Genomic DNA, 13,088 nt, shown 5'->3' with positions numbered 1-13,088 from the left:
TTTGTCCTTAATGCATCTGGGCAGAACCAATGGGCCACCTTGTAAATGGCAAACTGCTTGTTGGGAATGTGAGAACTGCTGGAGAAAGCACTCTTGTTTTCTTTCTGAATCTCCTCACCTATTAGAGAGCAAACAACTCACTACATGAGACCTCCTACATAGCACAACCTAATAAATCTTTGGTCTACTGGTAACGTAGGTCAATTTTAAGATGTCAATTTTTTGCTAACAGGGTACATTTCTTACCTTTTAACAAAAAGTACATAAACACTTAATTAGAATGATAACAGGTTGGTAACAGACAAGATGAGGGGAAAAAACCCTGTAACCTGTTCTCCCTTACTTGCATTTGGACTATCTTGGACTATGCCACAGTGTAATGACATCCCTCATCTGTCATACCTCCTCTCCCTTTCCTACATATATATCCATCTATGTTCTTTAAGAGTACAATAGCATTCTAAGTAATTCAGTTTTGGTGCTGGTTGAAAAGAAGATAGCTCTTAAATTTAGAATCAAATTAACTTCTGCTTCCCAGAAAAAAAAAGTGATAGGGTTTAAACACGAACAGTACGTTCTGACAGTTTATCTCTGCGAGGTAATCCTTGTGATTCAGAGTTATCCCTCTTCTTTCAGGAAAGAGCAAAACTATTTCACGCTGTTAAACAATTCTTGTTTTCTTATCTAGAACTTAGAAAACTTAGGACAACACACTCCACTGTTCAGCCCTAAGAAAACTTGGGAACCAAATGCCCTAATCACATTACATTCCTTTACCTCCCTATAAAAAGGGGAAAAGAGAATCAACAGAAGTCAAAATCTGCCTTTTACTCCCTCCCTGCCTGGGCTGCATGACAAGCTCTGGTTGTCCTTATCTCTCCAGGCAGAAAACTGGTTCTTCAGGTGTTTTCCAAGCTGGGCCTTCGCAGGTGCCTGGTGGCATATCTGACCAGAACCACTGGTCACTACGGAACTGGTCTTTTCCAGACAAGGCCTATTTCATGTGCTCCTCCACACGAGCTGAAGATGGCCACAGCCCAGACCTATCTCCAGCAGCTCCTATGTATCTCTCTCTGCTTTCTGAAGCCTAACCAAGACAGGAGAACTGGAGGGAAGGGGCAAACATCCCAGCCCTCATTGCTCTTCCTCTAAAAGGATCAGAAAAGGCATCTGGAATCTCATGAGAAATCATGTCAGCACAGCCCCTCGTCTCATTGTTTTACGGGTAGAAAACCTCCCCAAAATCTCTGGGAGCTAGAGATGTAAGTCGCTGCAACACAACGATTCAGTAGTTAATATATTAATCCTAGGGGAAGCAAATGGTCTCGAATCAAAGGAATCCTCATTTCATCAAGGCCTTACTGCCCCTCAAACACAGAAACCCCATCAAAGTCTGTGGATTTCCAAGCAGAGAGTAGTCCAGAATTGGCCATGGTGAAGAAAGTCTTAGACAGGCGCAGAGGGTTTGTTAGCTAATTAACATAACAACAGAGCTGCTAATTTAACATTTTTTTTTTCCACCAGAAACCCTCCATTATTGAAAAAGCTTCACTTTACCAGTTTCATTGTCACTGGTTAACTTGTCCTCTCTCTCTTCCCTCTCTAAAGTGCTGCTTGCTGAGGATATGCTGGATGCAGAGCAGTTGTCTTTTTCATTCACTTCCTCATTCTGCCTCTCTTTTTCACTGAGTATCGCACTTTCTTCTGGCTCTCTCTCTGGTCCTTGCTCCACCTCACCCTCTGGTCCCACCTCTGTAGCCTCTATTTCCTTGGGTGTCTCCGTTCCCTGCTCGGCCTCAGCCTCCTGCTCTGGTTCTGGTTCTGTCTCTGTCTCTGGTTCGGGTTCACTGGCACTCACTGGTGGAGAGAACAACGGGAGAAAGAGATTCACTTAACAATGGAGTCGTCTCAGGCTCACCCCTCTAAACGAGAGCAACGTGGAAGCTGTACAAGTGCCTTATGGAAAGAAAATAAACGGCAAAGTCCACGGCACGCTGAGCGTTGGGAGCAACGGACTGATGGATGTTGTGCGACAACAGCATTGCACGTGAGAGTGGGCTGGCAAACCCCCTCGCTTGCTGTCTGGAGCCAGCCCGCTGTTTTTATACATACTTCCACAGCTGGAGTGTTGGACCTGCATAAGGATTGGAACGAACCAGCAGAAAATGGGCATCCCACTTGAGCGTGACATGGACAACTCAGTGCCTAGACAGAGCCAGGAAGGAAGAGATCTTTTAAAAAGCAAAAAGGAGGGAGATTGTGGCTTTTGGCTGAATTTTCTTTGGGTTCTGGAAGAATTCTTTTTTCACCTGATGAGGAACACTTCAACGAAAAAATACAAATATTAGTTTTATTAACACAGTTGAATGGCACAGTCTGGAAATGGCACTGTCACACATTTGGCTGACAAAAACCATATGTTCTTTCATGCATATTTACTCCAGAATAGCCACATTAAAACTGAACAAAGTTTCCAACTGCTTGGCATATGGCACAAATTTAGTTTCCAATTGGTTGGCATATGGCATACGATGAGCTTTTTTATCGGCCGGCACACAGCAAACACTGTTGATAGTACACTCGGTTTCTTCTTCCCTGCTTTATCACTGACAGTGAAATTAATTCATTCACCTTTAGGGTTTTTAGCTATAACAGCAGATTTTCACATGCAAATATTTTCTGCGTGCTGCAAAGAAACTGAAAAGCATCCACACATATTCACATCAAGCAGCTCACAGTTTTCTGAAAACTGAAATGGCCATGCAAGAGTGATGAAAATGGGCATGCATGTTAGTTCTGCATACTTCCCAAATTCCCTCTTTACTAAATCTTGTGTTGGGTGGGCTGAACTACAATGACCAAGTCATACTCTTGTTTTTTTCCCCTCTGTTAACTATTTTTCATCACAATATTGCAAAAGAGCCCTCCGGACTTGTCATGGTCTTTGGAGCACATGATATACAATGAGATTTTCTTCAAGAACTACATGAACCTTTGAAGGAAGAAAAAAGTATCACACCAGAATGCAAACCAAACATTTCAGTCCTCTAGCTAGCAAGTAAATAGATTTATCCTGAGAAAGTGTATAAGCCAAAATAATGAAGGTCACAAAGTTTTCCTAAGACTGTTTCACGTTATGTGCCTATCCTATTTTCTGAGACATCCACAACAAAGAACAATGATTTCTAATAATGCCTGTGCCTATCTTTACAATAACACATACAATTTTAAACTAGCTTTCGGTAATGCATCTTCAGTACCACACTATTCCACTTCATTTCATATAATTTACGTGTACAAAACCGCAAATGATTTTTTTGCCGCTGACCTCACTGGAGCTAAGCTTCTACAGTTTCACAATTGATTTTAAATGTGTAGTTAGTTAAATAACCAGACGTGCATATATAATATATTTATATAAAAGAAATGTATACATAATATGTTTAATATATACTCCACGCTCACTCAAACCCCTTTGTTTTAAAACACTCCCAATTAGAAGCTTACTTTTCTCCCTCTTCTACATGGACAGCATCTAAAAGTCTAATATTAGATATGTGAGCAGCTCTGCACACGCCTTGTCTCTCTAAACGTGCCTTACCTAGGACTGTACCCTGGACACTGCCTATGAGAGAATCAAAACTATGCAGAGCTGGCAAGAAGCTGGCAGACACTCTGAATCCCAGTGGTGTGTTTCTGACCACAGCTGTCAGCGTGTAGGTATAGCACAAGAACATTTTAAAGTCAAGCCAAGATTTGAATATAACCGAGATGGAAGCTTAGGAATCCTTCAGGAGTTCCTGGAACTAACATGCTACTGTAGCATGAAAGACTCTGAGCTTGCCATGCTGCAATGGTTCGTACATACAGATGTCATCAATTCATCCTTGAATAATCATAGTTTCGTATGAATTTTAGATGTTTCTTTCTAAAAACAAAAGCTGTCATGCAATAACCAAAAAGGACAACTCTAGCAGCTCAGGTGGAGGAAAAAGCTGACTAGAACATGGCCAGGACTGCTAATGCTTATGGCACTTTTGTCATCGTGAAGCTACACTGAAGATCCAACAAGATGAAGTCAGGAGAGACATAAGAAATGCTTGAGAAAATGAGAATGTTCAAAAGAATTCTGGATAATCTTCCAACAAGGAATATTCCACACATACTGGAAAGATGCAGTATCTTAGCAGAATCTAATAGATAACAAAGAGTAAAGAGCAATATACTGACACAGGCTGCTCTTTTGAGTTCAAGGAGTATCAAACCCTAAGCACTTCTAGAACAAAAGAAGGGTATGTTGACACTCATTTTGACGGTCTCTCTCTCTCTCTTTAGGGATAATCTCAAACAAGCCACCTATAACCCAAATAACTTATAAATAGTGAGCTAAGGCCATCAGCGCTTCCCTTAAAAAGCAGTTCATAAATCAAATCTGTCAGCCAACACTAGCAGGAGAACAAAGCCAGCAAGCTAGACGTGTGCCCACCGCTTTCAGTTCCATCGTATGATCTATTGTGCTGATATTGGTGAGAACTTAAGATGTTAAAAAATACAATTCTCTGTGAATGCTTGGTGGTGGCCTATTTGAAACGAGCTGGAACTTTCAGTCCCATATCTACTGGACCCATTTTCACACCAGACAAAACACTACTCTAAGCGGCAACCTTGCAGGTGGCAACGGAGTTAAATAACAGACCAGGCTCTGTCCCTTGTCTTCAGACTTCTGCTGGTGGAAAGCGCAAAGACTCAGGGAAGCAAGCATGGTCATATCAAAAAGCATCAACAGCAAAGGCGGCGTTCTTGAGACATTAAGAAGTGTGATGCCATTATAAGCAACAGATTTATGTTTTTTTTTAAAAACCCAATTCTTACGCATACACAGTTCTTAAAACCTAAACTGGGATTGCCAGATTCAGTAGTAGAGGTAATCTCTTTTCCCCTGAATATGCGATTTTTCACACTTCTCTCAAGGCTTAGGTTTGTTTTTTTTCTGCCCCCTATTAAAACAAATGAGCGAGTTGAAGTCTTTAAATGAGCAGAACTTTTACTTGCAATTGGATTAATCAGGAAGACGAAAACTGAATGTGGCTTTAAGGACTAATTTTTGAGTCACATGCCCACTTCTTTTTCTGCCAGAACTTAATCTCTAAAAATGTATTATTGGAAAAAATGTGAAGACTTCTTGGAAGAATGAAATCTCCCAAAGAAGCTGTGTAACCTCATCACTAAAAGAGACGGTAGCACGGTCCCTCAATGAATGTGTAAACATTTTGTCATTTGGAGAGATGGTGTAATCTGCATCTTCTGACATTTTCAAGACTTGGTCACGTAAAGCCCTAGCAACCTGACCTGCTATGATCTGACCAGATGTTGGTGACAGCCCTCTTTTGAGTGAGAGGGTAGAGAGGACAGCAAGATGCTCCCTTCTGAAAAACATGGCTACGAACTTATAATGCTCTACAGGGACGTGGAGGGAAACGACTTTTCTTTCAATACTCAACTCTGAATGAACTCTGAGGCGGACACAAGATGTTGTATCCTTAGTACCTGCTGATGAGACCTCAACCCTCCAGTCCTATAAGCCCTCAGAGAGAACAAACGTCCCTCCAGGCCCACATCTAATCCCCTACCAGGGGAACAGATTAGGCAACTGCATTTTCACCTATTTTCTCTGCTTGGAGCTGGGAGATACATATGCTGAGTGTCTCTTGAGGATGCATACAGTAAGTCTGAAGATGGCTATATCTACCCAATCCCTCTTGCTTCAACTGTTTGGGCATCGCTTAAAGTCTTGGTGGTTATCTCCCCTCAGTTCCTCCAGCGCGGAATTCCTCTTGCTGTGAATTCAGCAGGGACTCTCTCTCTTTCTCCACTCCCACCCCACTCCTTTCTTCCCAGTCCTTGTGATGGAAAGATCACCAGTAGGGAACTGGCTCTTTCTTCATCAAGTCAGAACTAACTCTTGGGTTGGCCTCCTTTAGCACTTTCCTCAAGTGCTAAAACAGCTGCTCCTCTCAGAGAAGGGTTCATCTCCAATTCCTTTGTGGATTGACTTCAGAGATGTCTTGGTTATTGTTGCTTCTCCTTTACTGCACATGTGCACTTCATAAAATATTATCCAATGAAATTACAAAAGAGGAAGTAGCTGCTCTGAAAAAAAATATTAAGTTCCATTTCGCAGTTATGGGACTGCCTTCATTTCCTCTGAAAGCCATAGCCCAAGTTTTACAAGAGTAAGTCTTACAAGACTTGATTATTTTAGTGGAACCAATTGTTTTATATGAGAAAACACTTCAGCTCAGTAAGTCCAGATTTTTATACTGGGTAACGATACTGAGACATTTCACAGCGTGGGACAAAGTTCCACAGACAAAACCCATTTCCTTCTTAAGCCCAGTAGATACTGGATGGCCAAGGGATACTTCAGCACAAACGGCATAAAATAAATCTGACTCCGAAAATCACATTGTTTTGCTAGCAGAGGAACACACTTCCCGTTTGACTTCAGGTTTTGAATTCTGCAGGTGAATATCACGCATCCGCTAACATCATACTTGTAGAGTCTTTGGAGGGTCCCGTGCACAGACCCGAGGAATTGTTTTTCTTCTGCAGTTTCATCCTTGCTTGGGAAGACGGTGACCTCCATGCTCAAAGCAACTGCTTGGGGTGCAAGTAATCTGGGTTCTGTCCACGGCTCTATTTCAGCTTTCCTACAACCGGCTTAAGCAAGTTAATGCCTCAGCTTCCCTGTCTCTTAAGTGGGATTCATACCATTTCCTAAGGGCAGTAAAAGCTGAGATTTTAATTCATTATGGAGCATAAGGAACTCAGGTAATAGTCTAGAGACCACGGCACAGGATCTGTAAATAAGCCCTGCCAGCTGCTGGCTGATGTCCAACAATCTGGCCACCTCCAGGCAAGAGAGCCTGCCCTGCCCACACGCTCATTACTTCGAATGACCTTCCCAATGTTTTTGGTAGGCCTGGAACAGCAGTCCTTCCTCATGCACAGCTCCCGCTGAAGGACGCAGATTTCAGGCCCCTGTTCTGGTGCTGTCCTGGCCATCTACCTGCAGCTGCCCTTGGCCGGGGGCTTATCCTGCCCCGTCCATACGTTCTCTCCTTGCGGTCCATTTGCCAGGCTTCCAGGTGCTGCCCTCTGATGCCTACTGATGCTGCCAGGAGTTTTAGTAGAGATGTCCTGCCTACCCACGTGTTGATAGCTTTGCCATATTCTGGCTGCCTGAAGTTGCCCTGTACACCTGCTCTAAATGTATTCTCCAAATGGATTGCGCTGCTGCATTTCATGCCGCAATTTTTTTTGAATGCTTCCAGGAGAAGTATGTTAAAATAATCACCATAAAAGAGATACTTGCTCCCTACCCAGCTCTGAAATCCTAATGGTGGAAAAATCCAGCTTATGTGCTCTAAAAGCAATATTGCACTCAAAAAAAAAAAAGGGGCATCTGGATGTTTCTGAATATCAGTGTTACAGGAAAATACCCATGTTTTTTAAGTTCAAATGATTCCACTGAGACTTTTAAGGTGCCAGACAAGAAAACTGGGAATATAATTGGGGAAATATATAAACCTAAATTAAATAAACTTCACCTACTTAGTACGGTGAGGATAAACATAGGCAACATTCAGTATTTGTAACTTTTTTCTTAAATTGCCTTGCTTTATAGCATGCTACCAGCCATAACACTCAATAAAACCAAGCAGTGCAAGTTACAAATGCATTAATCACCAATAGCACGTAGCAGGAAATCAAATAAAATAAAAATGAATGATGGCGATAATTCACCCTCAACATGCATTCTAGCTCCTAATGTTAATGCAACATCATGTGGCGCAAATACAAATCTGTATGGTGGGTGTTTTTTTGAGGACTGAAGGAGGGGTACATGATGCAAGTGGCAGAATGACGTGCACACACAAAAAATATTGCTCTCTACACCAATAAATTACATGACAGCAAACCAACCGTGCAAACACTAATTATACTTTCCTTTTTACTAATTGTCTGTGGTCTCTTTTAAGTCCTTTACTACTTGTGCTACAATTTTAAGAGTTTTTGGTGGTGTTAAAAATAACCAACACACCCTCCCTGCCTTCAATTCAAGACCTTTTCTGTTTGTCCCATTCAGCCTGTGCTCTGCTGGAAGGTTATTATAGTCTTGGCATTCATCTGTTGCATTTCTTTCAGAGAATCCACATAAGCAAAATCTGTTGGCAGGAATATTGTTGGTTTAGTATTCAGTAACTTCTAATATACAAGGAACATGATGCTAAAATTAAGACCCTCTGTATGCTGTATTTTCCAATTATTCCATTCTAATAGCAACAGACAACGATAATATAAATCATAGCAACAATTAGGAGTGTATTCTTTGCTTGAATAGACTAGACGACATCCAAATCTATGCAAAAAAAGAGGAAATTTAGGAAGACAGTATGAAACACTATAATAAGACCCTTTACTTTGGCACCTCAGAGGTTATATTCTTGCACTCATGCATCAAAAATCACTGTTAGCCAAGAGAAACTGTGATAAAACCACCGCTCTTTCCCCTGCCCTCCTTTTCACTTACCTTCTGAGGGCTGAGGGGTCCCACAAGGGGTGGAAGGGGTCTTCAGCTCTTCCTGGGACTCTACGGATGCTGGGCTGATGCACTTGGGTACAGGTGAGGACGGGGCTGAAGGACATCTCAGGTTCAAGGACAGCTCACTTCTCCCTCGGCTTACGCTCCGACTCTTCAGCTCCTTCTCATACTCCTCCGCTGCCAACCTCTCCAAGTATTTGTATCTGAAAGTTAAATTCCAGAGGGTTTCCGTAAAGAAAAAGAAGTCTGTGGCTGATGCTTGTTTATGGATGAAACACCTGCAGAGAACGAGCTGACTTCCTGACACAAGGGGTACAGCACTAAACTGCCTGCCTCCTCAATCTGCCAAAAAACGCACACCAAAGCAAAGACTATTGCCCTGAAAAACGTTAAATTGCTCATGACAAAACAAAAGCAAAAACCAGCAGAGTTAAAGAGTCTTTAGATAGAGTATTGTGTCTGCATAGTCCTTCTCCTTTTGGAAGCGTTTGTCTGTCCTCCTTTTCACCCTCCTCCTCCTCCTCCCAGCCCTCCCTCTCCCAAAACTATAACGGGAGGGGAAAAAAAAAAAAAAAAAAAGGAAAAAAAAAAAACCCTAGCAAAAAAGCCTCCAAAGCCAGAGCCCCTTAATACTGATGCAAATAGCCAAAGTCTGAGACTTGCTGCAAGGAGAGAAAAATGGTTCAGTGCAGCAGACAAAAACAGATCTCCCTGAAAATAATACCAATAATAAATGTTTGGATTGACTATCTAAAGTCTCTGAACCTGCTTCTATTTGCTCTGAGAGCAATGCACTGGAATTCACTTTGTTCTCTCCAGAGTCTACAATGGAAAGTTTTCTTTTTTTTATTCTAAAAAATTTCTCTGCCGGACTCAGACATCCAATAGCTTGGACCTGACGTCACATGTAGTTTATTCATCAAAGTCACTTTAAAAGAACAAAGATACATCTGTTTTGCATTTTAGGCAGGCAGAACTCACTAACTGTTTATTAAGACCAGCTACCAATCATATTCTTCATAGTGTGCTTTATACATTTCGACCAAAATAACTCTGAAATATGTGCCTCTTCCAGATGTCTGCTAATTTTATCCACCATTATTTGCTAAGGAATAAATTCATGAATACAGCTGGATCGGGCTTTAGACTGTTTGTCTTACCCACAAGTGAACTGTTAAACAGGTTAATCAAGACTACTGCTTATGTCCGTGAAACGCTGTGGTCATCCTCCTCTAACCCACCACTGTAAACACTTCGTAAGAGGGAACACCTCTCCTCCCCCCTTCTGCTCCACTGACAGCCTGAATTAGTGTATGAGGGCGCATTAAAAGCAGGCGGTGTAAAGAAGCCAGCCATATGTGGTAACAAACATGCTTAGTACATATGGTAGCCACACACGCATGCACTTCTGCAAACATTCGTATCAAGCATAGAAACGTGTCTTTGAAGAGCAGTCCTTGTGTTTTCAGAGGCAATTTGCTTTATTGCAAACAGCAATAATGAAGAACAAACTCATTTTCTTTTATTCCTCCAGAGGTATGCACAGGCTTTGAACAAATGCTGCAAGAAAAAGAACCCCTACAGACTCTGGATGAAAATATAACAAGCCACATACTTGTATGGTTATAAAATAGGAACTGTTTACAGTTCTAACATGAAGCCAATTCTCGAGAATGATTTTTGCCTTTTCAATAGAGGAGAAAGCCTTTCGCTGGCATTAGCATAGTGTTTTGTTACAGTTCACGAAGCCAGTCTTTCTTTTAACGTCGGTCACTTACATATTGTGCCCTCCGCCTCCTCACAAGTGGAGCAGACGGGATTTCAGACTCATAAAGAACCATTCAAATCGACCACTTCGCTCAAACAGGTACAGCCCAGCTGGCTGCCGCTGAGGAGGGTTCTGCAGTTTGCCAACGACTACAACAAAGATCTGGATGGATCCTTCTATAACGGGGGGAGCTACAAGGTTTTATTGTCCTCAGCTCTTTTTCAGCTGCTTTAACTTTTTAGCTTCTGTAGCTGCGCGCTGCGCAGCCAACCAGCAAAGCAGAGGACTATCATCAGGATGCGCCTTCTCAAAACGGATCTGGTCATTATACTGAAAGAAAAAAAGGGAACCAGAACAGCAACTCTCACGGCAGCACATCGGCATAACTAGTTATCAAATGGGAAGCCTAATAAGCAGATATACGAGATGAATAAAACCATTCAAGAGTCAGTTATTAACACTTCACACTTGATAAATGACATTTATTTAGGTTATTTTTTGTTTCTGCCCAGTGTCTTAATAACAAATGAATGCCAGCATCAAATACACAAGGTCTCATGAAGACCAAAATCTGAAGGAGTTGAAAGGATGAGCTACCATACCTCTGCTGCAATTAGTTCCTCCACTACAGGACTGACACATTGCGTCTCTATATACTGCCATATTCCTTTAAATCATGGAAACCTGCAGACGACATCGTGCCTAGGTATACCTCATGAACGTGACATTCCACTTACCATCTTTGAGTAGATGAAAATATCATTGCAAGTTCTCTAGGTCTCTGAGCAATGCCCTGAGGGTGACTTAAAATCTTTGTGTACCAACAAAGTCACGGGGTGGAGAGCATTTGAGCTGTATGTCACACAAGAGAGGGCTTGGGAGCTCACCTTTCTTGGGTTTATTTTTAAATTGCCATTGGAAAACCCCCAACCAAGCAAAGTAAAAAAGGCCTCAAAACATCAAACAGCAAGAACACGTGAAACGAACGGTGCTGAGTTACACTCAGACCCCTTGAAACTGCAGGAATCTTTCTCCCTCACACCGAGGCCACCCCAGAGCCACTGGAAAAGCGAGTACCTGTACTGCGGAGCTGCAGGCTGACACGATAGTACACAGAATGCTCCAAAGAGCTGGCAGAATTTAGACAAACCAGGGCTTTTAATGGAGCCTTTATTATGTGCTCAATATTACCTCCTTCTACTTTTCCAAACCGGTACAGAGGAAATGTATGACCCAGACTTTAACTAAGATTTTAGCACCTTGGCTATAGCATTTTCTTACAGTCTATGCGTTCTCTTAAAACAAGTCAACATGCAACTTGCTATGGGAAATGAAACTTCATTTGTGCAAAGGTGTTTGTTAAAAAAATAGTTACAGAAGGCCAATGTAATGGACCACTGGTACAAGACTTCACTTGCAGAATTTTTCTCCGATATTTATGTGCTGTCAAAGCAAACATGTGTCTTTCCTCTTTATGAGGAAAAACGGATAGTTTAACATTTCAGTTCAAAAGAGCCCTAAGGATAAAGACATGTTCCTAATGACCAGTGAAACTGTCTCAGACTGCACAGGAGCGGTGCCCTGCTGGTGAACACTTCCCCCAAAATACTCCAGTTTACTTGGCATGTTCCCTTACAACTTCAAAGTGCTGGAGAGCTCGCTTCTAATTTGTTTCAAATCTTGCTGACGAGCACGCTTGCTGTAAAAGGTTTTACTCAGCTAAGGTCAATGTATGATGCCTATGTGCTCTGACGCATTTCATTTCAGAAAATGCTTTAAACTGTTTGTAATTGTTTTGGCTGGAAGCACAAAGGAAAGCCCATCCACCTTTTCTTACTCTTAGAAATGTCAAAATAATTTTTTAACATTAGCTACTTCAGTCACAATAGATCAGACTTCAGTCTGCAGAAACGAACTGCCTGCTGTATGACAATTTTGTGGAAAAAAAACCCCAAACCCCAAAACAAAACGCAGCAATGCAATGATTTCTGAGATGGCTGCTCTCATACTTTGATAATGTAATTCCAGTTCTTAACAATCCAAAAGTATCTCCAGAGAGTAACCTCTAGAGGACCATAAAAGCAGAACTGAAGCAATCTGGGCAATTTTTCATCTACTATTTCTTCAGTAACATGCATATTTTCCAGGTAAAAACAAGAGCTCCCTCCCTCCAGGGTGTAATTACTAGTGGAGGTAGAGATGAAGCTACTGAAAGGCAAAGGTCTTTAGTCGACTATTCCTTGAAAAATGTGCTTTCATAAGCACATAGCTCCCAGCCTAGCCCAGAGTTTCCAAACTATTTAACTGAATTAAAAAAGAAGAAAAAAACCCCCAACCCCCCAGCCTCTTTAAATAAGTGATTTAAATAAAAAGAAAACAATGCCCCAATGATAAACGCTGCTAAGCTTTGTAATGTACTCGCTGATGTTTAGAGAGATTGGCAAACAAAACTTGGCTCCGAAAGATAAAAATATGCTGGGATTGGGTCAGAACCATTTCCATCAGCCTGTGACTGCAGTTTTGCAATGCTTGTGACCCCAATTTCCTTTATCCTCAGTTGCCTTTTCTGACCCTCCAGAAAGCTTGGGACCCCCTCGGTGAGAAAGACAGGCTTATTCAATTTATAACTACACTAAATTTGGGCAAATTTCTGAGGCAAGTGGAGTAAGCTTATTTCCCACACAAATAGATAAAAGATAGATCATCAATCATTCT

General features: G+C 41.7%; 1 protein-coding gene across 10 annotated transcripts in view; it reads right to left on the bottom strand.

Annotated features, from left to right (window-relative positions):
• Positions 1-13,088, bottom strand: part of FHOD3 (formin homology 2 domain containing 3) — a 393,264-nt gene that overhangs the window by 68,569 nt on the left and 311,607 nt on the right. For all 10 annotated transcript variants that reach the window (XM_069778694.1, XM_069778695.1, XM_069778698.1 and 7 more), the window contains 2 exons: positions 8,594-8,808; positions 1,558-1,857 (listed from right to left, as the gene is read on the bottom strand). In XM_069778694.1, the coding sequence (XP_069634795.1) occupies positions 1,558-1,857; positions 8,594-8,808 (515 nt within the window). The remainder of the gene's footprint in view (positions 1-1,557; positions 1,858-8,593; positions 8,809-13,088) is intronic.

Source organism: Haliaeetus albicilla, chromosome 3 (assembly GCF_947461875.1).
Source record: "Haliaeetus albicilla chromosome 3, bHalAlb1.1, whole genome shotgun sequence".
In the NCBI taxonomy this organism is placed as follows: Eukaryota; Metazoa; Chordata; class Aves; order Accipitriformes; family Accipitridae; genus Haliaeetus; species Haliaeetus albicilla.
The sequence above is the reverse complement of the archived record's forward strand: the minus strand, read 5'-3'. Positions and strand labels throughout refer to the sequence as shown.